Source organism: Vitis vinifera, chromosome 2, assembly GCF_030704535.1.
Source record: "Vitis vinifera cultivar Pinot Noir 40024 chromosome 2, ASM3070453v1".
Lineage (NCBI taxonomy): Eukaryota > Viridiplantae > Streptophyta > Magnoliopsida > Vitales > Vitaceae > Vitis > Vitis vinifera.
Genome location: NC_081806.1, coordinates 18,541,012 through 18,568,021, shown reverse-complemented (window position 1 = coordinate 18,568,021; position 27,010 = coordinate 18,541,012). Strand labels below are relative to the sequence as shown.

The following is a 27,010-nucleotide window of genomic DNA, read 5'->3' as shown; positions in this document are numbered from 1 at the left end:
TTTTAGATGACCCTCGATATCACGAAGAATGATAAAAATTCAAAATCGTGAATTGTACAAGAATACCAATTTATAAATAACTAGCTAAAATAGAAGGATTTTACTTCATTAGGGTTTTTCCTAGTAAAGTTTTAATAAGACATATTTTTGTGATCATCCGAGGGGAGTGTTATAAAATGTGAGTTGAAACTTATGGATGATCATCTTTATTGACCTAAATCTTTCTGTGACTCTTATAAAAGTAGAGACTTTTAATGAAATATTCATTCAATTTCTTCTTAAAATTTTATTTCCTCTAGCATTTCGATGTTTTCTCTTGTTAATTTTTAATTGCATTTGAAACTTATTTTAAAAAAATAATAACTTTAAAAAATTGTTTAAAAATATTGGACCCACTAAAAAATTTTTGTCTTAAATTTTCAAAATAATTTTTGAACCCATAAGTTAAGTCAATTCTTTTTATATAAGATTTACTATATTTTATATTCAAGCTCATATTGTTTTTTTTTAATTGAAATTTTATTTTTTTCAATGCATAAACATTTGTTGATGATGATTTGACTTCAAAATAATAAATGCTAATATTGGTATTTTTTTTTCAATATTTTCACTCTTACAAATATTTTTTTAAAAAGGATGATAATATTAAATATACAAGTATTCTATAAATCTTATAATTTTTTTTTAAAAAATTCTACATATTTATTATCTAACAAGGATTAATTAAATTTAAAACAATTTTTGTATTAGATATTAATTTTAAATATAAATTTAATATTTAAATTTTAGAAATTAATTGTAAATATAAATTTTATTTTCTAATTATTTTAAATAATAAATTAATTACATTATAAAAAATTTCTTGGCGTACATGGGAAGGGAAAGCAAAAGGACAGAACCTATCCGTAAATATGCAAAACTTCAGGCCCTTCCCTGAAAATAATTTTCCAAATTGTAGATTTCGCGGTTTCCCTCTTAAATTCCTCGCGCTTCACTCCTTAGGGCTCGAAAATCTCTCTCCAACTCCTCAACTTTCTCTCACTTTCTCGCCACCCAAACGCCATATATTTACTGAATCTCCCGATTTGAACTCCGTATTAGGGTTTCAGTGCCAGAAATGGGCGTTAATCTGACCGAAGGCGCCATCTCGATGCTTTGCAGCGGCGACGCGCAAGGGTCCGATGTGAAGCCGGTGCTGCAAGTGGCGGACATCAGATTGGTGAATACTCAGCAGCAGAGCAACAGCAACGAAAGGTTTCGGATACTGCTGTCGGATGGGTGCCATCTGCAGCAGGGGATGCTGGCGACGCAGAGGAACGAGTTGGTGAAATCCGGGAGGTTGCAGAAGGGGTCGGTTGTTCAGTTGACTCAGTTTGTCTGCAACGTCATCAAGGATCGCATGTAAGGACACACAATAGCTTTGTCAATTTTTGTTTGGTGCAAATCGTTGTGGAGAGATAGGTTTCTAAATTTTTCTGGTCTTAAATGATGAAACTATGATCTCTGTTAGGTCTCAAGAGGGTTGAGGTGTTTATGTCAAAGAAGTTTTGGATTCAAAATCTTAATTTTTATTTTTATACATTTTCCCAGCAGACAAAGTAGGGTATTTAAATTATTGTCAATTAAGGTTGAGTTTTTTCGAGTTTACAAGTCATTTATTTATTTATTTATTTTGGTTTGAATCCTATTAGTTTTTGTTTTATTAGAGTTGTGGAGAATCTCTGATTTCCCCCCATTGATTTAGTCTTTGTGGATCGGGGCTCAGGTGGGTAGGATTGATTATTTTATTTTCGTACTTTTTCTCAGCAAACAAAAGAGCTATTGAATACTTGAAGTTACAATTTGTAAATTTGATAGTGACCTAGGCTAACTAGATGAAGCTACGCTTGTTTCTTTATAGTCATAGAAATCTTTGAGGGGTAAATTTCTGTATTTTCCATAATTGAGTTTGTATGGATGGGAGCTGAGGTGGGTGGAGGAGGTTTCTTTCCAGAAACATTGGATTCAAGATCTCAGGGCTTGTTTAAACATGTCTTCAAAGCAGTTCTTAAAAAATATATTTTGATAACAATCTTAAAAACAGTTCTTAATTGATTTTAGGAAAAAAAAATTCCAAATTTTTTTTGACTTATTCATTTCCCATAAAGGCACTGTTTACTTATGTATAATGCCAAAGCTTTCAAAATATTCATGTTTCTCAGGATACACTACTAAAAATGCGTAAAAACACCTCAAATTTGTTCTTAAAAAACTTTATTTTTTTTTTTGAAAATAAATTTTCAAAAGACTGTTTTCAGTAAAAACTTGCTTTTGACTTAAAAAACTATTTTTAAGAACAGTTCACGTTTATTTTTTATTTTTTCATTTTTTATTCGTTTTCCTACATTTTCTAGAAACCAAACCTGGGGTCTAGGTACTTGAGTTAACATTTTGTAAATCTATTGGACACCTAAGCTAGCTAAATTTGGCAGTTTATTTATTTATTTGTTTGTTTTGAATCTTAGGAAATATTAAGAAATTTCTGAATTTTTGTAAAATGAAGTTTGTTTGGATTTTGATTTTTCTGCTCTCAAATGGCGAAAACCTCACATCCATGAGGGTTCAGTGGCTGAAGAAAGTTTGTTTTGGACAAGTTTTAACATCTTATTTTTTTGGTTTCCCACATTTTACAAGCAGCCAAACAAGGGTATTCCTATTTTGTCAATTAAGGTAGCATGTAAGCTGTTGAAGTGCACAATACATCATACCTTGTTCAATTTTGTGTTTTCTTTTGTTTGTTTCCAATGGTCTGGGAGTAAATTTGAGTTTTTGTGGATTTTGATTTTGTTGCTCCAATTGATGAAAATTAATCTTGAATTGGTGAAGGAGGGTGGAGGAAGTTTATGTTTAATATATATCTTTTATTGTCATGTGTCTCCCAGCAGCCAAAAAGTGGGATCTAGATTTTGTCAATTAAGGTGGCATGTCAGTTTTTTAAGATCACATTACCTCATAGCCTTTTTGAATTTTGTTTGTTTATTTGTTTCATATCCCATTTCTTTTTTCTTTTTTAATAAGACAATGGCTGATAAATTTTTAATTTTTCCAAATTGAGTTTGGTGTAAGTGGCTTTGCAACTTTTTCAGAAAGGAGACACATAGAGGAGGCAGAGAGTTAGTTGTGCATCTAGAGCTTTAACTGTTATTAAGTTCATATTTATGGTATTATCCTTACTAAATCTAAAATTTACATTTGAGAACATTAAATTGTTCTGTTTTTGTCAGTAAGCTTAATTTAGCATGAGTGGAAACTTGTGTAGCTTTTGCTTGATTCTTTTGGGCTACTTTTAGGGATGTACAAGTTTTGATGATTGGAAACCTTTTTATGGGGTACAATTTCATGTTTTACCTCTCTTTCTCAATGTTCTTTCTCAGAAGTTGTCTTCATCTTGGCAATCAAGCATCTTTCTTTTTTTCTGTCCTTTTTCTTTTTAATAAAAAATGCATTTGATTTGTTATTGAGAACATTAATCTGTTTTTTATTGATTTGAATTTTTTTTATAGGTGTTTCTTAGCTGGCTAACTTCTCCACATATAGGTCGTTCTGACACTTATTTATATGATTATGTAGTTTAAATTAAGTATGAATGCAGGTTCTTTTGTGTGTTGGGCTAGCACTTGCTAGTTCTAATGTCAATAAAGTGTAGGATGTGGATGGGGCATTGAAGGTAACACCTTTGAAAATAAGTCACTGCTGGCACATACAGTAGAGGATGGTAATGGAAAAAAAAATGAAAGAATGGTTTATAGTCATTAGAACACTATGAATCTGTTCCAACTTTAAGGGACCTAAGTTGATTGTATGGAGAATTGACATGTAATACTTTAACTTCCATAAGCTTTCTTTGTTAAAAATAGTTGAAGTAAATGATTAAATGTCACTGCATTTTTATGTTATTGAGATTACCCTGTGTCTGTTTGCTAACTCATTTCAACCTGTAATGTATTTATGCTCCATGTTTTGGTCTTCATCAAAACGTGTTATCTTGTTGAAATAAAGAAAAGTTCAATTATTCTTTTTCTTTTAGAATGTACAATTGTCAAAGCTGATGTGTCTAATTATAATTCAATGTTAGATTCAACTTGTAATGTTTTGTACAAGTCACAAATATTGTCTCTTAAATGTGGTATTTGAATGTTTAAGACTCCTAAAGGAGGGAGTTGAGAAGTGAATTACATGAATACAATATATTAGATGGTTGGTGGAGCTAGGCCAATATGGTAATATGTTTTATGATTGCATAAGGAGTATTGTTGGAGATGGTGCATTGTTTTGGTTAATGTAATGAATGAGGTTTAGATTTCCATCTGTAACCCTAAGAAGATTAGCAAACTTTTGATTTTATATATGTTCAGTAGAGGGAAGACTTATCAAGAAAGGGTTCTTTCTCAACAAGTGTTTGAGATTATATGCCCTGATATAATTGGCTTTCTTTTTGTGGGTTGCAGTAAAGACAATTGTCTAATAGTAGATAATTTACTTAGACAGCAGGTATATGTGCAAAATCTTGGAAGAATCGGTGGACTGTCTCTATTTTATGGATACCAGGGGCCCGCATGACTCGCCTTTTTCTCTTTTTGGAGTTGTTTGGATGGTCAGTGAGATCATTAAGAAGATTGTCCAGGGTTGGTGGATTTGTGTGGGTTGTTTGAGGTGTAAGATTTTTTGAGAAGTTGCCCATTGCATAGTTGCTCCTTGCCACACTAATTCTGCATCTTCCTCATGTTCACTCACTGACTCATTGGGTTTGATGCCTGTCATATGCAGTGTTCTTAGACCACTCTGTTAATGATGCCATGTGCTTATGCTTGTTCATTCAGGTCAAGAAAGCATGTGGGTTGACCCTTATACATATCATCCTTGAAAGGCCATCTCAATCCAGTTATCAGTGTATTTATTGCTATACTGTCTACTAAGATAGCTGGATAATGGTCAGTGCCAAAAAGAATAAGTTAGACCAGTGGCTGTGATGCCTTCTTTATGCCTTTCTGCATGGCATAGATCACTGGTGATCACATGCTACTCAAGATCACTGAAAATTTTAGAACATTTGACAATTTAAGTGATAAATTATGGCATCTTGTGAGACTATAAATTTACATTTTTAATCTGGTACCTCTAGAAACATTTAAGCTCTTGCACTTTAATTATTCATGTTGAGCTTTATTTCTTATTGTTTGACATCTCTCCTTTTTACTACTATGTTCATCACAAATGACTGTGATCCCACTATTTCCTGTAGGATTATTATTATCATTGATTTGGATGTGATACTTGAAAAGTGTGATCCTATTGGGGAACCAAAACAATATGTGCAAGGTGGAACTGCTGGTGGTGTTGCTCCTATTGCAAGAACTTCAGCGCCCATGCCATCCTCAGTGGACCATCCAGGGACAGTGCTGGGAAATCCTCAATCTTTTGGCAATAGTTCACTCACTGGTGGCTCTGCTGCTAAACCAAATATGGCTGGGGTAGCTTCTCCATACCATGCTAATTCTTTTTCCAGCAATCCTGACTCAGGACGATTTGCTGGAACAAATGCACCTCCGATGTACAGCAAAATGCAACCTGACGCTGGAATTCCTGCATCAGCAGCTTCAACTGGATCATATGGTGACCAGAGTACAGGTTTTCGGAACAATAAAGTAGAAGTTTCACGGGCTCCTTATAATGCTCCTGCACGCCAGCCTCAGTCTGCATATCAGCAGCCACCTCCAATGTACACAAATAGAGGACCTGTGGCTAGGAATGAAGCTGCTGCCAGAATAATTCCAATTGCTGCTCTTAATCCTTATCAGGGAAGGTGGACAATTAAGGCCAGAGTTACTGCAAAGGGAGAACTTCGGCACTATAATAATCCTCGGGGTGATGGCAAAGTATTCTCTTTTGATCTTCTGGACTCGGATGGTGGAGAAATTAGGGTAACATGTTTCAATGCTGTGGCTGATCAATTCTACAATCAGATTGAAACTGGTAAAGTGTATTTAATTTCCAAGGGGAGCCTGAAACCTGCTCAAAAAACTTTCAATCACCTTCGCAATGATCATGAGATATTCTTAGAGAGTACATCAACAATCCAGCCTTGCTTTGATGATGACAACTCAATCCCGAGGCAACAATTTCACTTCCGGTCCATCAGTGATGTTGAAAGCATGGAGAACAACAGTGTTGTGGATGTAATTGGTGTGGTCTCTTTTATCAGTCCCTCTGCTTCCATAATGAGGAAAAATGGTACTGAAACTCAGAAGAGAGCCCTCCATTTGAAGGACATGTCTGGCCGAAGTGTTGAATTAACTCTATGGGGAAATTTCTGCAATGCGGAAGGACAAAGGCTGCAAAATATGTGTGATTCTGGGGTATTTCCTGTTCTGGCTGTGAAATCTGCCAGGGTTAATGATTTCAATGGGAAAGCAGTGGGGACTATTTCTACCAGCCAACTGTTCATAGAGCCAGATTTTCCAGAGGCTCGCAAGCTTAAAGAATGGTTTGACAAGGAAGGGAGGAACACCCCTTCTGTCTCTATTTCCAGAGAAGTAACAAGTATGGGCAGAACAGATGTTCGAAAGACTATTTCTCAAATCAAAGATGAGAGGCTAGGGACTTCAGAAAAGCCAGATTGGATTACTGTCTGTGCAACTGTTTCTTTCATAAAAGTTGATAATTTTTGCTATACAGCATGCCCCATTATGATTGGTGATCGTCAATGCAACAAGAAGGTTACGAACAATGGAGATGGGAAATGGCGATGTGAGAGGTGTGATCAGTCTGTTGATGATTGTGACTACAGGTATATTCTTCAGTTCCAGATACAGGACCATACTGGCTTGACATGGGTAACTGCATTCCAGGAATGCGGTGAGGAGATCATGGGCATATCTGCGAAAAATCTGTATTATTTGAAATATGAAGAACAAGATGATGAAAAATTTGGAGAAATCCTACGCGGGGTTCTTTTTACTAAATATTCATTCAAATTGAAAGTGAAGGAGGAGATATTCAGTGATGAACAACGTGTGAAGTCTACTGTTGTCAAAGCAGAGAAGGTAAATTTCTCTTCTGAGTCCCGGTTTCTTTTGGATATGGTGGAGAAGCATAAAGTAGAAGACTCCACTTTTCCCCTCAAATCAGAAAATGTTATTTCCAATGGGGGAATGACTAATCCTGGACTTGGGAATGTTGGAATTAGACAGTCCACACCATCTGTTAACTATTCTGGAAATGCTAGCAATGCTGGTAGAGATTTTGGGTTCCCGGCAAACCAAGGGGTTCAGCATGGGAACCAATATGGTAGCTCTGGTCTTTCTGCAACTGGTTCAACTGGTATGTATCAGAGTTGCAACAGCTGTGGTGGTACTGGCCATAGCTCTTCAAACTGCCCTAGTGTCATGCACTCCCCGAGACAGTCATCAGGAGGGGGCTATGTCAGCAGGGCATCCACTGGCCCAAGTGCTGGAGGCACGACTGGTGAGTGCTATAAATGCCATCAATTCGGACACTGGGCAAGGGACTGTCCTGGTTTGAACACTGGTCCTCCAGCTTATGGAAGCAGTGGTGTCAACTCAGGGAGTTACAGCAGCTTTGCAAAGCAACGGGTTGGCGGCTTTTAAACTCAGGGAATTAAAGTCCACAAATTTGTATAAGCTGGGTTTTGCTGAATCAAAGGTTGGTGGCTTTTAAACTTGGGGGAGAATGACAGTACACAAATTTGTATGGTTTTGTCAATATCATGTTCCAATAGGATTTTGGGTTGCTGAGTTCCTTCTGTACAGCAGATGATTGCAATCCATAACTTGTGTCTAACACAAGGATCAGAGCAGTCAAATCCTAGCTTTAGAGCTGTGTCATGGAATCCTGTTGCGAGGTCTTCTACTTTAATGTCAACGCATTCCTGTAATATATTTTCTGATGTGGGCTTTTCAGGTACTTGACTATCATTTTGGAACTGGTTCTGCTTTCTTTCAGTTTTCTATTTATTTTTACTTATCTTTTGTTTTTTTCATTTCTCTCCATCGTTTCTTTAGCTTGAACATATGATTAGTATGATTAGGGTTCAAAGATGTTTGAAAAGCTTGACGAAACCTTATGGCTGCAATAGGGCTTTGGTTGTGTTTATATTTGCCGTCTGCAGAGACAATGCTGAGCATCTTATCTAGGTTTCTAACCTGGATGAATGATTATGAATTGAGCTTTGGCAGATAAGAGTATTAAGTTCTTGTCCCAATTTGAATTTGGTATACAGTGTTAATGAATACACAAAGTGTTGATGAATACCTTTTTTTTTTTTTTGCATTGATGCAACTCGGGTATGAATCTCAGACAACATCTCAATGGGAAGACGTTTAAAAGCTTAGTTATGTTGGTTAATATCAATAAGGTACTTTTAGCTGAATAGAAAAAGTAAAATATTTTAAATTTTTCTATTCAACCAAAAAAACAAACATCACCTAAGCTTTTTTATTTGCCTGAAAGTAGAAAAATTGGGTGTCAAAAATTCCATATTGAATCAAGAGCATAGAAAGACTGCAACTGGAAGTAGATGTCGGTAGGAATGAAAGTCTGCAATCAGAAGTAGATGTTGTGAGACTTAGGCGATTGGGGAGAGTTTTTATGGAGTTAAGACGGTGGCCGTTTAATGAGATTAATGGATTCATGTACCAAACTTTAGCAGTCCATGCATATTGCAAATGGATATTTTTGAACACTTTTTATTTTTAAAAGTTTGGAAAAGAATAGTGTTTATTTAAGTAAGTTTGGGTACAAATATTTAACTTTTCATGTTTAATTGTTTAATTAAACTATGTTACAAATTAAATTAAGAACAAAAACTAAATTATGATCATTTTTATCATCAACAAATTTCAAAAATAATATTTAAATCTAAAATAATTGATATTTGTTATTATTTTGATTTTTAAATATTATTTAAATCATTTAAGTTGTTTATAGGTTTGTATTATGTAAATAAAATAATGATAGTAGAAAGTACCAATTTGTATCCAATTATATAGATGTTATCCGTTCTAAACTAAAAATGACACTTTTAAAACACGGTTATATAATTAAGAAGAGTTATATATATATATACTTTTTTCTTCATATGATGTAAGATATCATAAACATCCCTTCATATAGACATAATGTCTTTATTATGTTTCATGGGATTACGGATCAAATAAACAAACACCCTTATAAGGTTAAACAAATCCCTACATTGAGGTTGATGATCGACTTTAAAACTATTTGTATCAATTTGTACTCAATTGTGTAGATATTATCAATTTTAGACTTAAATGAGTTTTCATAACTTTAAAATGCGATTACAAAATTAAGGACAAAAAATATTTAACTTTTCATCTTTTAATTATAATTATATATATAAAGAGTTGGGCTTAAAACGGGGCTTTGAGCTTGAGTTAGGTTTTTAGCTTGGCCCAAGCCCATCCGGTACCTTAACCAAGAGGGTTGGAGCGTTGTCCGACTCGACCTATTTCTAATTGCGTGCCACATGGTGCACCTTGCGTTCCTCGCGTGGTAGCATCTTAGGTGGGCGGGTGCATGGGCATGTTATCACGTGTATGGCACGTGACTGTATGTCATATGCGTCTGATGCCCGATGCCATGCTTGCTTTAGAAGCACGTTTCTGTCGCGTGTGCGCACGTGACGTCAACGTGTGTTGTGTGGGGCCGCCTTGTGGGCGCACGAGGATGTGAGTGCGCTAGTGTGTGCCTGACGTGTATGTGCACAGGCCTTGTGAGCGTTAATAACAACCGTTGGCAACAGACGCTGCTGTATCAAAAGTGAAGGCAGGAAGCTGATCTCTCTCTCTCTCTCATGCCTCTGGGGATGGGAAGTTTGGAAGCAGGTAAGAGCCCAAATCTCTTAACCTTTAAGAAAAGGAAAAAAAACATTTTTTTTTAATTTAGAAAAATATATTTGTCAATAATTTAATTCAATTTTCCTCACATTCCTTTTCAATAAATTTTCCCTACTTTTTTTTTTTGATTTATTTTTTCTTTCCCTCTAACAGTAGAGATGGAAGATGCATATGGTGGTGTAAGCTTTAGAATTGCTTAGACATGAAATATTTTATTTACAATTGTACCAAACTCAAACTATATTTGTGTTATAAAGATCTTAAATTTCCAATATTTCATTTATGTGTTTATACAAAAATCATTTGTGTATTTATACAAATAATAATAATAATAATAATAATAATAATAATAATTTCTTTCATATCTATGTGATTCCAAATTTTCTTTTCCTTTTTTGTAGAACTGTTTTTTTTTTTTTTTGGATTTTCTTGATTCCAAATTTTCTTTTCCTTTATTGTAGAACTTCTTGATTCCAAATTTCTTTTCTTTTTTTTTTTAGAACTTTTTTAACTTCTTGATTTCAAACATTTTCCTCCTAATATAAAAAATAAGGATAGATTTCAAGAAATGTGAAGAAATTTTTATTTTTATTTTTAAAATTTAAAACCCATTTCCCATTTTCCTTTAGCTATGTTTGATTCTTAAAAAAGTATAAAAGGAAAGTGAAAAAAATTATGAAGTATTATGAAAAATACAAAAAATAATAAAATATAATTAAAATGAATTAAAAATGCATATATTTTAAAATTTATAAAATAGAGAAAAATAAGTAAAATAAATTTGAAATATAAAAATAATTTTTTAACTTTAAATTTATTTTTTATTTTTTTTCGTTTTTTTCTCCCACATTTTCCCTTAAATTTCCTAGAAACCAAACATAATCCTAAATTTTCTTTTCTTCCAAATCCCTTCCCATGACGATACAAAATACAAGATGCATTAACACATCATAATCAATAATTCTGAATTTTAAAATCATTTAATTATTTTTATATGCTACTGCAAACCCGTATCACTTATTTTAACGATTTTATATTAAGAGTAAATACTTTTCTAATTTCTTAGACCCAAAGATAGCATCCATAAAACCAAGCATCCTTTCATCTAGTAATTTATATGACAAAATACCATAAGATCATAGTTGTTGTCATGAAGAAAAAGAAGCCTTTCTGCTTCTCCATAACTTTTTGAGTATCAACATCTTCATCTCATACACCAGATTTCATATTTAGAACTAGAAAACACTTAAATCTCCATTTCTTATTCCTTTTCATACTCAACACTTACCAGTTTGATCTCAGAAACACACATTGGCTGAGGAAGAACCAGGCCCAGAAGCCCCCTTGATAGCCAGAGGATCCCACATTGTCCCTTCTGCGCCACAATGACCACCTCCCATGCCAATGGCCCCGGTGGCTGCTGCTGCTGTGGCGCCCAGCCTTTCCCTTTCCACCACTGATTTCAGCCTGTGGCGCTCGGCTCTTGACCCGATGACCTGGCCCAGGATGGAGGCTCCAATTGTCAAAGCCATGGCGGTTTTAGGCATCAGGACGGATTTTCGAAGCATGGCTATGAAGGGCACTGCTGCATGGACCGCTGCGAACCATGATGGTGAGAACTTCCGGGTGTGCTCCCTCCATATGCCTAAGGGCACATTAGCTGCCATGCCCAGCATTGCAATCACGAGCATCTTTGCAGGGAGCGGTTGGGGGCGCAGGTTCTTGACAAGGGCGGTCCGAGCAAGGGCCGCTCTAGCAGCAACTATTGCTGGTGGGCATTTGAGCTTCATGCCCGGTGGTGGCTGAAGAGCCTTTGTCACAAGTGGAAGCACATGGCTCACTGCTCTGTAAGACTTGGCAATCGGGCAATTTCCAGTCTTCAACCACTCATTTCCCATGGCTTCATGTTTGGATGAGTCTCCTCCCTGAAAGGAAATAAACATTCTGTAAGTAGGGGCTTGTGCTTGAGAAGAGTGAGTTAAATTTATATCACGAAACCCGAACATGACCTTTTATTCAAGGAGTACAACCAATTAGTATGTAGTAACAGTAGACCAAAGCTTTTATGACATTTGAGTCACCATCATTTGAGGATGACCCATCCTTTGGCTTAAGAACAACATTGTTGCACTTCAACAATTTGTTCACAAATACCATTTACAACTATTTTAACTTTTTCCACTGAAATGGCCACATTTTTCTAAATTAAATAGTATGCTAGGTCCTAAAAAATAAAGGTTATGTACCTTAGAAGAGGATTGTTTCTTGTTAGATGATTCAGATTTCCTTTTCTGGTTCTTCCATTTCTCAGAGAAGAAATCAAAGCTGAATGGGCCTCCAGGTCCAAATGCTGACAGACTGATGGTTGCAGCTTTAGCTGCCAAGGGGTTAAACAGGGCTACAGGCTCTGGAACCAAATTTTCATTATGAAAGCTAGACCTCCCTGAGAGTGGGACAACCCCATCCTTCCCATGAAAGAGCTTAAATGCCATATCAAAATTGGGGCCATCTTCGAAAATTGGACCTCTGGCTCCTCGCACCTGATGAGACAAAAGATAGCATAAGGGTTTTCTCGTATTACAGAAGACAACAGACAAATTCAAGGACCATATCATATTGCAGTTCTAGCATTAGTACGGGGAAAAGACTATACAAAATCAAGAAGAAAAAGGCAGAGAGAACAAAAGAGAATAACAACTCACAGGAATGGAGAAATTTGATGAAGTGAAGGAAAAGCTGGTGGGTTTGTTGATGTTTCTTAAGAATGGGCATTTCTGAATGTCCTGCTCATCAAAGGGACATTCAGATGCATCCGCGTTCAGTCCCTTAAAGAAAAAGTCCATTGCTTCCTTCTCTCAACTATCAACAAAGAAGAAAGAAGAATTTGCATAGAATACTTTTAGACGCATTGATAAAGAACAAAAAAGAAGTTAATAATCTATGGCATAATTAAGCAAAGACATGGCATACTCCAAAATGAAAACTATTTCCATGATTCAAACATAAATGATTACATGGTTTAGCAGAAACTTTAGGACAAAAAGTTCTTCATGCCATGGACAAAAACTTTAGCACCTAAAAGATAGCTTATCTGAATAATCTACAAAGGATCAACCAAAATGAGTACAGCAACTAGACATGCAAAGAAAATCTATCTTAAAGAACCATATTTTGATCTTTCCATATGCAGCATATGAGAAACAACAAGGCTGCACTTCATACCAGCAGAATGCGTTTGCTTGCAAAGATCCTCTATGATCAGCCCACATATTCACAAGTTCACATATCCTATAAAATCCACACAATGAAAACAGGAAAAACCCACAGCTCCAAGGTGGTAGCAGAGTTTAACTGGAGACAATCAACTATCTCCCCATCACTCCTCAGGAACAATGCTAAATACACTTTCTGAGTAGTTGATCAGTTGTCAATATCTTTCCCTGCTCTGGCATTCACAGTAACGATGCAACTTTAGGAGTTATAGAACAGCAAACCAGTCTCCAAGGAAATCTCATCCCCTCTCTCAGAAAAGTTTTATAACATGACCTCATAAAGAAACCCAACTCTTAGAAGCCTGCCATTTGAAATCACCCTCTCTATCCTCTCCAAACCATAATTCCAAATTTCTTCAGAAAATGGCAATCACAAACGTCAATTACCAATCCTGTATGTCCCTAAACAAACATGTATTGTAAATTTTCCCTTTTCTGTGGTCTCCAAGTAACCCCAAGCCACAACTGCTTGTTTTTTTTGCAAAAGCAAACAAATGCAGGTAATTTTCACAGCCTTCTCCACATCAGACATCATGCCAAAACAAAATCCTTTGACCTTCTCTCATACAAAAAGAATTTTTGTATGTGTCATGCTCTCATTTTAACCAAAAAAATCAATTCTTCACCATCAGATTGCAGAACCCATTTACAGATTTTGTCCACTCTACAAGCAAGATTCTCATCCATCCTATATTAAAGTTAGATTCTGAGAACATAAAGTGTTATCAGAACTTTACCTGATGATTCTACACAAGTCCCCTTCTACTAGAATTTTAAAGCACAGAATACAACTAGCTTCTCTATGGACTTCTAATAAGGGAAAGAGCCTTCCATCCATATTCTTCGACTCAGAGAAAATGAGCCCTACTGCTCCCAAACGGTCTATACTAATGCCTTCATTATGCATTGTACCAACTCCTCTAAACTATTAACCATGAGATTCCTTGCCACTTTCTCCTCTTTCAAAAAAAGAAAAAAACAGTACCATAGGCAAATTGGAGGTACATGATCTCCCAACCCCTTTAGTGCTCTCAATCAATCTGCTCAAGACATCCACTAAAAGGGGAAAATAGAGTTTAGCTGTATAGCTGTAGTACTTTCTATATTTGAGCAGATTAGAAGCATTTTAATTTAATTAGTTAGTCTAAGTAGTAACCAATTGAAATTTAATTTAATTAGAAGCATTTTCTTAAGTTGCAAAGCAACCTAATAGGAAATTTTAGAAACTTTTCTATTTTTGAGGTACTTTAACCTTATTTGGTTACCATATAGGTCACAAGTAGCCTTAATGCTTCTACCAACATTCTGCAAATATTTGGTGTCTGAATATGTGTGTGTGTGTGTGTGAGAGAGAGAGAGAATCAAAACTTTTCTTTGATCTGAGTTTCTTGGAATAAGGTCCTGAGTCCCTACTTCTTGTTACATTTGCATGAATTAAGAAACCTTCAGTTCACAGTAAGATCAAAACAAAAACTAGCAAAGCAAAACTGTATAAAACCAAAGAAATACAAAGGATTAAAGAATAAATACTAGCTATTTAATTATCAGGTCACAGGATGAATATTTCTGCTTTAAGTTTTCAATGTTTAGGAGTGTTAATTCTAAATATGAGTTATCAAATCTACAGAAAATCTCCATGGTGATGTTAAAGAATATACTTTGAGCTATCATCTAGTCAATCTTAAAATCACTAGGTGAAATACTCAGAGAGATGGACGACAAACCCAAATCCCTTTCCTCCTCTCTCACTCTATCTCCTAATATCCTGTCTCTTAACTTCTCAATTACTCCATACACTTTCTCTAAAAAATACGGTGTTTGTGAGCATATGTACCATTTTCACCACCGCCATTAATAGTGAATAGTGAGAGGCAGCATGAACAAAAAAAAAAAAAAAAAATCAATTATTTAAAATTTTGAGGTCATGTCCAAAGGGTACATATGAAATATACAAATCATTTATAAAAAGCTTGAATTCATGTCAATTAACAAGACCTATAATCTGAACCATTTGGTACTGAGAATATAGAGCTCATAAAACAATAATATTCCAACCCAACGGATAATAACTGGCAAACACCAAAGAATCCAGACCACTCCCCCCAATAAAAACTAAACAATCAACTAATAAGTAGAAACATGTGATTTTTTCAGGCTTCCCAACCAAAGCACAGAAAATTAGGGTTGTGTTTTGGCATATACAGGTTCAACCATTCCAATAATATCTAATGGTTTTCTTAAAAATGCACAAAAACTAAAATAAAGTAAAATATTAAAGAAATAAACCAAAAACCAGAGGGTTTCCATTTTTCAAATCCCTAATTCCATTTTTGAAGACCCTAATTCCAGAAAATTAGGATTTGTTCTTTGTGATATACAAATTCAAACATTCTATTCAATTTCATGGCTTTTCTGTACCCTTTACTCAACCTGATGCATTGGACAAGCCCAAAAAGAAGAAAGGAAAAAGGGAGTGATGTGGTTTTATGCATAAAGCAAAGACAAAAAGAATCAAAACCCACCGAATTCCAAAACCCAAAAGAGAGTGAGATTTCATGTCAAAGTGGCGTTATCAATGAATCAAACACAAAAATAACCAAAACCCATTTGAATTCCAAAACCCAATTACAAAATAATAAGAAAAAGAAAGGGATTTCATCTGTATCATGAAATGAACCGAACACAAAAAGAATCAAAACCCATTTCAATTCCCAAACCCAGTTGCCTTCCAACCCAAAAAACGGAAAAGAAAAGGAAAACAGACACAGATTTCCAGTTCATGTGGTCTTGTGAATGAATCAAAGACCCAAAAAATAAAATAAATAATAATAAAAAAAAGCCCCTTCGGATCCAAACCGCAATGGGGAAGAGAGAGCACCTGGAATGGGGATTAGACGAAAGAAATGGTTGGAGTTCTGAGCAGCAGTTTTCTCTGGTTTTCCCTTCCTTCTCTCTTGGGCTTTGCTTGCTTCCCACAAAGAAAAACAGGAAGGGAAAAGGTCCCAAATATTTCTGGACAGTAATAAATTTCTAGTCAACTTTTTCCCATATTGTCCTCAGGATGTGTTGTGCACACTCCCCATTGCCATAATTTTTTCGATATTTAGAATAAAAATTAATTAGTTTTTTTATAGCTATAAATAACCATTTCCCTTTTTTTTTTTTTTTTTTTTATCATTAAATTAATAATAATAATAGAATTAATTTTCATTAAAAAAACACCAAAAATCTAGAGACAACTACTAGTTCTAGAATTTTTATATTTTATCATTGTATTTAGATATTGTTTATGTTTGCATTTGGATGTATTTATTCTTATTTGAATTTTGTTTTTATTTTATACTTTATTTAATGGTTTATATATATATATATATATAGCTAAAATTTAAAATTATATGATCAAATCAATATAATAAAATTTTCTCGATTATGTTTGATTTCTGAAAAATTTGAGGAAAAATATGAAAGAAAGAAAATAAAGAGAAAAAATGAAAGGAAAATAAAAAATAGATTCAAAGTTAATGAATTATTTTTTTATTCTTCTTCAAATCCGTTTAATTTATTTTCTCTCATTATATAAATATTAAATAATTTTAAAATATATATATTTTTAGTAAAATTTAATTATATATTTGATTTGATTTTATATTTTCTAGAATGAAATTAAAAATGAAAAAATTAATTTTTTATCATTTTTTTTTCTTAATATTTTCAGGAGACAAAGATAGTCTAAAAATAATATAAATTTTCTTTAACTATCTAAAGGTTTTCCAAACAAATGCATTGGAAAAATATTAAATGATGTTAGGAATAACATGAAAAAAAAGAATCCAAAATATATTAAAATTTTATAATTGTAATTAATTTGACTTGAAATGGAATTGCACTTTAAATTTTTAAAAAATAAAAAAGAAAATATCAAAATTTCACTCCTATCTTAATTTACTTTCTAAATTTTTTAGGCAATATAAATTATGTCTAAATGTTTAATAATTTTTTATATAAGGATTTTTCATAAAAATAAATGCTATAAACATAAGTTTGATTCCATTTTGTAATATTTCTTTAGATGGTAGGAAAATTTTTATTTATTTATATAGAGATTAAAAAAATTAAAAAATAAAGAATAAAAAAATACCAAGTTTTGGAATTCCCAATCCCTTTCCATGAGATGAGGGTGATTGATGGGGGGACCACTTGAGACCATCCTTAATAGTATTGGGGAGGTGACAACTCAACCAATTCACAACCATATAAATGACATTTGACCAATGGATGAGAAGTGGTTGTTTGGTTGAGTTAGCCCACATTTTCCTCACTAAATCTTTATGTGTCCCCACTTGTCATCACCTATTTGTTGCCTACCATCTTACTTGGTCAACTAGGGTAGATTACAACTTGGTCGATAACTCCTAAGGGTTTTATTTATTTTTTAATTTAAGAAAAATGGTTGAATTTTTAGTAGCACTTTGATGGTAATGTTCGTTTTAGTTGTATTTTTTTTTAAGTTAAGTTTTGATTTTATCCATTCTTGCAATTTAAGGTTATATTAATGTAATATAAGATAAAAATATAATATATTTTACGATTATAATGAGATAAAGTAAATTATGATATTACTCATCCTATATTATATTCAATTAAATATAAGATAAGTGATGAGATATATTATTTATTATTATTTTTATACTTATATTATTTATTTTATTATTTTTAAAGTATTTTTTATAATATTTTTGTAAGTTTTAATCATTTTCCATTCCATTAATATAAATATTCTTATTTTTTTTTTAATATTTTCAACCTTGTTTATTCGAGTACCTTTCACATCCATCTTTCCATCCATCTAACATTTATGCTTTAATTAATAATCATTGACAAGTGCAACCATCAACCCTTGTAACTCCACTTTTCCACATGCACAACTAATGAAGTGGGTTCGCTTTCTTTTACTTGCTTTTTAAAACTATTAATAAGGTTATAAAAACCATAATTAGGAAATACTTATTATGTTATTAAATTTAAATAAGATGATGATTATCTTATGATTCTTTATTATCCTATTAAGATGATTTATTTTATGATAAAATAAAATTATTATTTATTTTATGTGCCACATAATAAATAGATAAAATAAGAAGTATTCAAAATATTATTAATGATATTTTTAATCCTTTAAGTCACTTTTTTTATTTAACCACTTAAATGACTATTTCAACTAACACATTAAATTTAAAAATTGTTTTGAAAATCCAAATACTTTTTAAATTTCTAATAATAATAATAATAATAATAATAATAATAATAATAATAATAATAATAATGGGTTTTTCTATTATTTGGTAAATTTTAGATTATTTTCCATATGAATTCATATGATGGGTTTTTGTTTTTATTTTTATTTTTGATCAATTTTAAATTTCAAAGTCACGAAATTAATGTGAATTCATTAGGAAATATTTTTTTAACTGAATTTTCAAAGCCAAAAAAAAAAAAAAACAAATTTCAAATAATTTATCCTTAACTTTTACTTTTATTCAAATTGAAATTTTAATGAGTGTATTCATAAGGCATATAATAATATAAGTATATAGAGATGACAAAACATTTTGGTTAAAAAATGTTATAGATTTCACCTTATTTTTATATAACGAAAAATGAAAAAAATTTAAATTCTTATTGTAGACCCTCTTTTTGGACTAGTGACACTTGTTTTTATTACTATTATTTATAGAATTTTATTTGATTTTTCTTTTCCTCTTACCATTTTCTAGCCACTCGAGAGTTTTGGTCTTTTGGGTAGAATAATGACACCATCTTCATAGAGAGGACTAAGGGACGATCTCAGTGAAAGGGAGCGGCCTGCAAGAGACACGTAGTAAAGGACATTGCTACCTTGCCATGGTGGTAGTCAGGATGGAAACATTTATGAATGAGGAGTAGTAGAGAAAGAGGGTGAGTAGTGAGAGACTGTTCGAGGAGGCTTGGAGAAGAAGCAATAAGAACTGTGGGGGGTGGAGGTTTTTTGAAGGGGGAAATATTTAGAGAGAGGAGCTGAGCAGAGGAAATGGGCTTGAAGCTAAGCAAACCTTTGCTTGAGGAGAGCATTGCCATGTAAGATTGTTTAGGTTCATCAATTATTACTGATCATCATACTTCTCTTATATCTCTTTCATGTGACTATGTTGCATTGTTCATGAGGTTGTTTTGGTTTTATTATTGTGGCTCCATCCTCTATTTCTCTGGTTTCATTCAAGGATAATATGATTGTGCTTGGATTGGCTATTTCATATTAAAAAATTCTTCTTGTATTTTGAGTTTTTTCTCTTAAGATGTTTTCCTAGTTTAATCCACCTTCTTTTAAACCCATAGATAAAGAAAAATGAAATGAGTGTCTTCATATTTGTTGAGTGTTTAACCTTTTTTTATTCTCTTTTAAAGCTTCATTCCATTTTATTCTCTACATCTCCCTATTTTGCATATGAGTGTTTCAATCCGAGTTTCTATTTTGACTTCCACACTTGAGATCCCTTCTATGAGTGAAGGCCCAGAAATGAAGATTGGTTTCTTGTCAATGATAAAATAGTTGGAGCCACATTTTGGCTTCAATGAAGTAGGGATGTTAGCAGGATTGTGATCATGGATGCTCTGTCTTAGGCCCATTAGCTTTTTGCACTTGGTTTTCCATTCATTTCTTAGTTTCATTATTCTTGAGGATAGTGTTTAGTTGTGCTCGATTTATTTTGTGACTCTGGTGGGTCCTCTTATCAAATAACACCATTGCAAAACACTTGGTTGCTTAACAATTTGAATGGTAGCATCTGATTTAGTGGTGGCACTCCACACTCTGAAAAGTCATTGTAGAAGACAGGACATGGTTCATCCACAAGCAAGTATGAATGGCCAAAGTGAAGAAAGCCAAGCAAATACTACAGGCTACTAAACGAAACATGATCGATGCCTTGCAATCAAACTATGATTTCAAAAATCCATTCCTAATTTATGGGGCAACATATGTGTTGATTTATCGGGAACAAAAGGTTGTCTCTTGCCTATGTTATAGTTCATGGTTTGTGCTTAGCCAGGAATGAGCATGCAATTGATGACCCAAATATAGTGGCTTCAATGGTGGACAAAAGCATTCAGAACAATACAGAGCGAAAGAAATTGGGTTATTTCTCCTATAGAATTGGTAATCCCATTGATGATTGCTAGCAATGTGACCACATTTGTTTAGATGAGGAGAGGTTTGAATTTGTTTCAATTGCCATCCCTCATGATCTAATAGAAAACAATGACACGGACCAAGATAAGTTATATTTGATATCACAATGTGTATAAAGTGATGAGTTCCTTTTGTTAATGAACTCAAAGTGAAAGTCAGTCAAGATGGGGTCTCTGCATGTCATGAAAGCTAAAGACAAAGCACACTCCTAGGCCTCAAGTGCATGCAATTTTGGCCATGTGTAGACCCTCCCTTTTGTCCATTTAACACGTCTTTAAGTTCACTTCCAGTGCTCTACAATAGTTCCTTAGTGACCCATTACTACTCATACTACTTACCATTTTTTAGCCACCGTGGAGACTCTGGTTGAGGGATTTATCTGACCCTTTATTGTGGCCCTTGGCAGTCCCGAATTAGACCTAGGATTTTTCATCATTTTTTAGGATAACTCATCTAGGCTCACCTAGCCCATCTATGCACCTTGACCCATTAGGCACCACCTTAAGTCCATCTAGGGACACCTTAGCCTACTTAGGTTTACCTGGCTCACTTAGGTCACTTTTAGGCATTTTTGCATGGTTGCCTGATTGCATGGCTGGTTTAACTTGCATGTGATTGATCTTCATTTTTTTCCCTTTTTTGGCATGAGTCTTCCTCTCAATTTATTTATTTTGATTTGATCTTGATTTAATACTGTATTTTATTTTCTTGTTATTTTTTGGGAAGAATGCACATTCTAAATGGGAGGACACCAAGTTGCCATTCAGAAGATGGTAGAATATCGAAGTGAAAATAAAGAAGGCATTTTAGTAAGTAGATATCTAACAAGGTGAATTTTGGGGAAAACTGGAAATTCAATCCACATTTTGGAAGAGGAAGATCTGAACAAGTGCAGCAAAAAGGAAAAAGCACAGGAAAAAAAAAACAGGAGGATTTTGTAGAGGTTTTTTTATGAGAAGAAGGGGATCAACGGTTCATGGGTTTTCGAGGAGGATTCGTGAAGAGAAGGGAAAGAAATATGAACTAGGTTTTTGACGGATTTTGGGGGAAATCACACAGGAACGGGAAATAAGCGATTGTAGCCAAGACTGTCTAGGTACGCTTCTTGTTACTCTTGGAATTCTTACTTATATGCGATTTCTCCTTCTGGTCATTTCAGAGTATTCAATATTTTGTTGATTGGTGTGGACGAAAAGGACCACAAATTATTGTGTTGAAATTAGTTCTTTGTCTGTTTGCTATGTTCTTCATTCTGTTAATGCCATTGATTCCATTTGAAAATAATTTGCATATGTGTCTATCTTCGGATTCGATGATAGAAATCGCGCACTGTTTTTATTCAAATCATATTTTGAATCATTCCCCTATTTTAGCCCATGGATTAGCACTTGAAATGAGGCTATTCACATTAATTAATTGTTTTTATGCTCTTTCTTCCCCTAAGTTTTACTATGTTTTTACCTATGTTCTCTACCCATTTTCTACACTAGACCATCCAGTCCTTGTCTTAGCATATTTGAGTATGTTTTGAGGGATTGACAGAGGTGGTGATATGAGGAATAAGATGTAAAGTAATCGCAGTATGTTCAGTGTACTCCTGGTGGTGCTGTTTCTATGTTTTTGTGGATCCTGTTACAACTTCTTCAGTCTTATAACCCTATGTTAATGGACTGAAGCCCAGATTTTGGATGGTTGACTCCAAGACATTGTAATGGGTCAGTGAGAAAGATTTTAGATTTATCGAGGCTTGATAAAAAAGTAGAACTTGTGTTCTATAAAGGTAGCAACAAACTAAAAACCTACATGTTGTACAATGGCCAAGATGTGATTTGACTTCTCGATGAATTATGAAGAATAGGAACTTGCGCCAAATTAAGATCGAATATGCTCATGTCCTCCATTCTTCTAGATTTTGCAGACTATACAAAAGAATTTGTTTTCAAACATTCATTATTCTTGCTCAATCTAATAACACCCATGATGAGCTGATACATTTTCTTGAACCAATTAGCTAGAATGCACCTATGAATTAATTGGGATTGTGAGGCTTGAAGAAACCGTCATTTTCTTTAGAACCCTTGCAATGCTTGTCTTATATACTAGTTAGCTACATTTTCAGTATCTCATGGACCTACTCGGAATTTCTAAGTGGATCTAATGTCAGTTTTACTAGCATCCTAAGAACATAATCAGAGGTTCAACAATGCAGTGCAACATTTTACTTCATCGAAAAATGGGAGCGTAAAACCTTAAGCATAGAGGCTACATACAGAATTATCGATTCAATTGGAGCAAACGATTGTTCAATATTCATTGGGTGAAGGCTCACGATATAGTGATGGTCAATTATACTTACAGAAGAGTTTTAAAATCCGCTGGCATTAGTTCTCGCAATTGAGAAATTATTTGATGATGACCGTTTAAATTCAGTAAACAAGAGAGCCATGGGGCTTAGGCGTATAGATGTGGCTTCATATGGCCATTTAATTGTTTGAAATGTAGGGATGGAGGGCTATGTATTGGTCACCCAAAAGTTGCATTTGTTCCCTTCATCACAAGGCTTTGATTCAGATGGAATTCCCACATTTGATTGTCCCACTTTCCATGCCATTTCTAGCCTTTTGGTGTATTGTCCTTTTTTTTAGGTCCTTGTAAATTGGAAAATTTTGAGAAAGCCATGAGATGCAATCCCTCCAATTCTCAATCTGATTCTGCCCATATTTCTCCATTATCAATTTTAAGGAAGCATATGGAGTTTTATATACGATGAAGGTCCCTAATTTGTTTCCAATTGTTTGATAGAGGTTTGCCAGATTTGGTTATGCAATCAATTTTCACAGATGAGTATCCACTGATACGCGGATTAGGTTTGAAAATTGGTTTTGAGACTGATGCAATGAAAATGGCTTTTGAGGACAAAAAAATGATGGCCATCAATAAAATCAGATGCTGTAGAAATCAGTGATGAATGATTGATCCAATTTCGTATCTTTCATGTGTCAGTTCTGGTTCACAGAATATGAAAATTCCTGAATTTGCTGATTATTTATGTAGGAGTTTGGAACTAAAGCCCTACTGAAGCTTATGTCTTTGCCTAGTTTTCTGAAATAATAATGTCTATTGCTTTACACGACACCCTGGTCTACAAAAGGTTTTATACAGCATCACCCAACCCTACTGGCCATTAGTACTTTGTGGAAACAAACAAACTCTACTTACAACAATTTTGTGTAAGAAACAGAGTAAAGAGAAGAAAAATATTGGCTAGTTTCCAAGACTTTTATATTGACACACTTTGGTAAATTTCAAAATTCTTGAGTGGCTTAGACCATTTCAGAATTTCTATGAATAGAGGAAGCAAGCCATATTGCAGGCTGAAACTGCAAAACCACACGATTAGCTTCTGGAGACACTTGAAATATAATAGAATTTCGCTTCAACAAAAGAAAATCAAGAACTGGGAAACCAAATTACAATCAAATAAGGTATTGTGGAATGTATTAGTTTCATTGGTCGTGGAGTAATAGGGTTCATGATGGCAAAGAAGACTTCACACCTGTGGTGGTTGAAACTGATGAAGTTGCCTATGACATCAAGGGGATCTTCAGTTTACTCTTGACGAATAAATTGGAATCATAGACAAGTTTTGTTCTTTTGTTCAGCAAAGAGATCAAGTGCTTCAGAATTTTGAAATTGTCATTACAATATGTTATTATGGAGTTGTTCTCATTATTTTAAGAGAGTTTTTACAGAAGATGATTTAGTTAAAGACTAGTACAAAGACCCAGTCATCATCCCATGTCTCTAGTGACGTGTCAGACAGTTGCAACCAAGACCATATTTCAGATGCGGTAGCTCCACCTTGAGAATAGACAGTAGGGTCTAGTTTTCCATGGATGCATATTGCAATCAGTGTAGCTTTTGAGGTGCATAGGTGTCTACGTTGTTGACATGAAAGACATGTGCACCCAACCCAAGGATAAAACGAGTGAAAAGATAATCCACAAACAGGGTGGTCTTCTTATATTATGTGGATGCAAGAATTATCGTCCCAAGAAGAGACACATGATTCCATTAATGCTATGAAGGCCCCATTAGTCCATATATTCTAAGTTGTTAAAAAAAAAAAAAAACTATTATTGATAGCTTATGTGTTGAGGAGATGAAAAAAAAAAAAAAAGAGAAGGCAATATGGAACCACTCCATCTCATGAAAGGTGAAGGTATATCATTCATAATATCGGTATCCAATTAGAATCAAAGAGCTGCATTTGTCCAATTTTTGTTGAGGTTTGGGAATGACAAAAATCAGGAATTTTCATCCTAAAGACTCATTGGAGAGGTTAGAGAATGAACTGAATACTGTCATGTCTTTCACATATCATAATTATGAAAATGCTATAAAAAATGCAAGCTTAATGTCTGGCCTACGGAGAATCTAATCAAGGAGATTGCAATTCTGAAGCAGGAAGTGTTTGTCTATGACGATATCACCTCTCATATCAGTTGAGAAGTAGAGGATGCTGCAGGAGAATTCTATAGGCTTTGAGTTTCAGATGGGGTCATCTTTGAGCCACTAAGGAGTGCACATGCAAATTTGTCTTGAACTATTTCCAATGTGTGGAAGTAATATCTATTATAGATAATTTTTTGGAGTTGAAATATAAAGACCGTAAAAATTCCAAATCTCTCAATAAGGCGGCCCCTGTGAATCTTACTCAACATACTCATGGGAAATTTTGGTGAATCATTGTACTATGCCAACAACCTAAATACAGATTTCCAATGTGCTTGAAGAGAGAAGAACATGGTTCAATGAAGCATAAAAAAAATGATTTCTATGTGCTATTTATTCTTTGAGGGGAAGTTATATCCAAAGAAGATAGAAAGACTACAAATGAAGTAGAACTTCAAATTGTAGAATGATTTTCAAACTTTGGGAATCCACAGTAGCAGGAGCCTTTGGGCAGTCTACTCAACATTCTCTTCAACTTCAATTACAACAACAATTCCTTTAGGCACAGTAAGACTTGTTAGACTAAAATGCTTAGAAGGAGACTTGAAACTTTTGGTTTGGATACGAAAGAGGGCAAAATGCAGTCAAAGATCCTGTACAGTCATAGTACCCATCTAGATCTCGCTCTAGCATTGATTGCCTCAGTTCACGCTCTCCTTCTCTTATGATTTTTTTTTTCTTTATGATCTTAATAGTTTTGATTCAAGTCTTCAAAATCTTTTTCACCAAAATAATATTCAATTATCAAATTTCATCCTCAAATATCTAGGCATAAAATCCAGATTTCAATAACCTCTTGTTGCCATTTTCTTTCTGGTATGCATTTTCACTATTTTCAATTGATTTTCTTGATTTTCTCGATTTTCAACAAGCATGAACAAACTTCATGATTCCAGACAATGGAATTCATAGATCAATTCATGCAACATTAATTAGGGCTTTCATGGGGCCTAACATCCATGATATTTTCTTCACTATTGGTTGTTTGATATTTGACTGATTGTACTTCCTCTTTGTGAATACATGAGATGATTTTATACCTATTATTGCGCTAACCTTGTTCTTCATTTTAGCACTTAGCTCGTTGTCCAGGTACGCTCTCCATCACTCCATTTTCAAAATTCCACGAATATCCATGTCTTTGTATACTATGCCTTTGTTTGATGTTATGCTTGATTGCCTTAAACGTTTGATCATTTGATTTGCTCTTATTAAAACAAATGTTGTGTGCTACATTTCTATACTAACTTTGATGTTTTATGATAGCGCATGAGAAGCAGTCCAGGTACACACCTTAAATCTCCTTTATGATTATGATTGATTTTTCTTATTTGACATGCTATTTTTGAAATCACCTAGCCTACCTAGGTATCTATGATCAACCAATTAATTATCACATTCTCCTCAACTTAGTCCGTAGAGACCTCGTAGGGCTTAAAGGGTTGTTACCTTTTAGAGGTACCTTCCCAATAGGTAATCTAATCCTCGGGTTTTTTGAAGACACGTTTTTCCAAAAAAACTATGGAGTCACTTCTTTAGGGATTTCTTTTTTATTTTATTTTCCCTTTTAAAATAAAATAAGTGGCGACTCCGACTTTTTCAAGACTAATTTTTCAACAATAAAAGCGAGTCTTACCATTGAGTGGAGAAGCACGTGAAAATTTCGGGTCCAAAAATTGGCGACTCCGATGGGGATTTTGATGATCAAGCTTGAACACTAGTTGAGGAAAATGTGGAATTTAATTGGTCGATTAGAGGGTACCCTTTTTTTTAGGCAAGGTGATCCAATCTGCTTGCTTGTTTGGTTTGTTTTCTTAACATGTTTGATTGCCTTGAATGATCACTTGATTGCTTGCTCACTTCAACACGATTCACTCTCACATATGTTAGATAGGACTTTGTTCATATGATACCTATCTGCTTGGTATGACTACTTATTGCATGACAACCCTTGCTCCTGCATGATTGTATGATTGCTTGTCTCTATTTACTATCTTACTTTAGATCTTAGGTTTTTCGGATGCACCCACATCCTTCACCACACACTTTAGATTATACCCCGAGTGTTGAGATATGAGAGAGCC

The 27,010-nt window shown here is 34.2% G+C and overlaps 2 protein-coding genes across 2 annotated transcripts; one reads left to right on the top strand and one right to left on the bottom strand.

Annotated features, from left to right (window-relative positions):
* Positions 1 to 977: 977 nt before the first annotated feature.
* LOC100263039 (replication protein A 70 kDa DNA-binding subunit A) lies at positions 978 to 8,038 on the top strand. Its single transcript, XM_002263973.4, has 2 exons — positions 978 to 1,401; positions 5,282 to 8,038. The coding sequence occupies exons 1-2, from the start codon at positions 1,118 to 1,120 to the stop codon at positions 7,644 to 7,646; spliced, it is 2,649 nt and encodes an 882-aa protein (XP_002264009.1). The 5' UTR covers positions 978 to 1,117; the 3' UTR covers positions 7,647 to 8,038.
* A 2,951-nt stretch (positions 8,039 to 10,989) lies between these two features.
* On the bottom strand, positions 10,990 to 16,263 carry LOC100261262 (uncharacterized). Its single transcript, XM_002264481.5, has 4 exons — positions 16,065 to 16,263; positions 12,617 to 12,773; positions 12,161 to 12,454; positions 10,990 to 11,839 (listed from the first exon to the last, which is right to left on the bottom strand). Exons 2-4 carry the CDS (start codon positions 12,755 to 12,757, stop codon positions 11,213 to 11,215), a joined length of 1,062 nt encoding a protein of 353 aa, XP_002264517.1. The 5' UTR covers positions 12,758 to 12,773; positions 16,065 to 16,263; the 3' UTR covers positions 10,990 to 11,212.
* Between the last annotated feature and the right edge of the window lie 10,747 nt (positions 16,264 to 27,010).

Excerpts from the sequence above, each read along its gene's own strand:
- LOC100261262 (XM_002264481.5), bottom strand. The coding sequence starts at position 12,757 with ATGGACTTTTTCTTTAAGGGACTGAACGCGGATGCATCTGAATGTCCC. Across the intron at positions 12,455-12,616 it reads CATCAAATTTCTCCATTCCT|GTGCGAGGAGCCAGAGGTCC; the intron begins GTGAGTTGTTAT and ends TTGTCTCATCAG. Across the intron at positions 11,840-12,160 it reads AGAAACAATCCTCTTCTAAG|GGAGGAGACTCATCCAAACA; the intron begins GTACATAACCTT and ends ATTTCCTTTCAG.
- LOC100263039 (XM_002263973.4), top strand. The coding sequence starts at position 1,118 with ATGGGCGTTAATCTGACCGAAGGCGCCATCTCGATGCTTTGCAGCGGC. Across the intron at positions 1,402-5,281 it reads AACGTCATCAAGGATCGCAT|GATTATTATTATCATTGATT; the intron begins GTAAGGACACAC and ends TATTTCCTGTAG.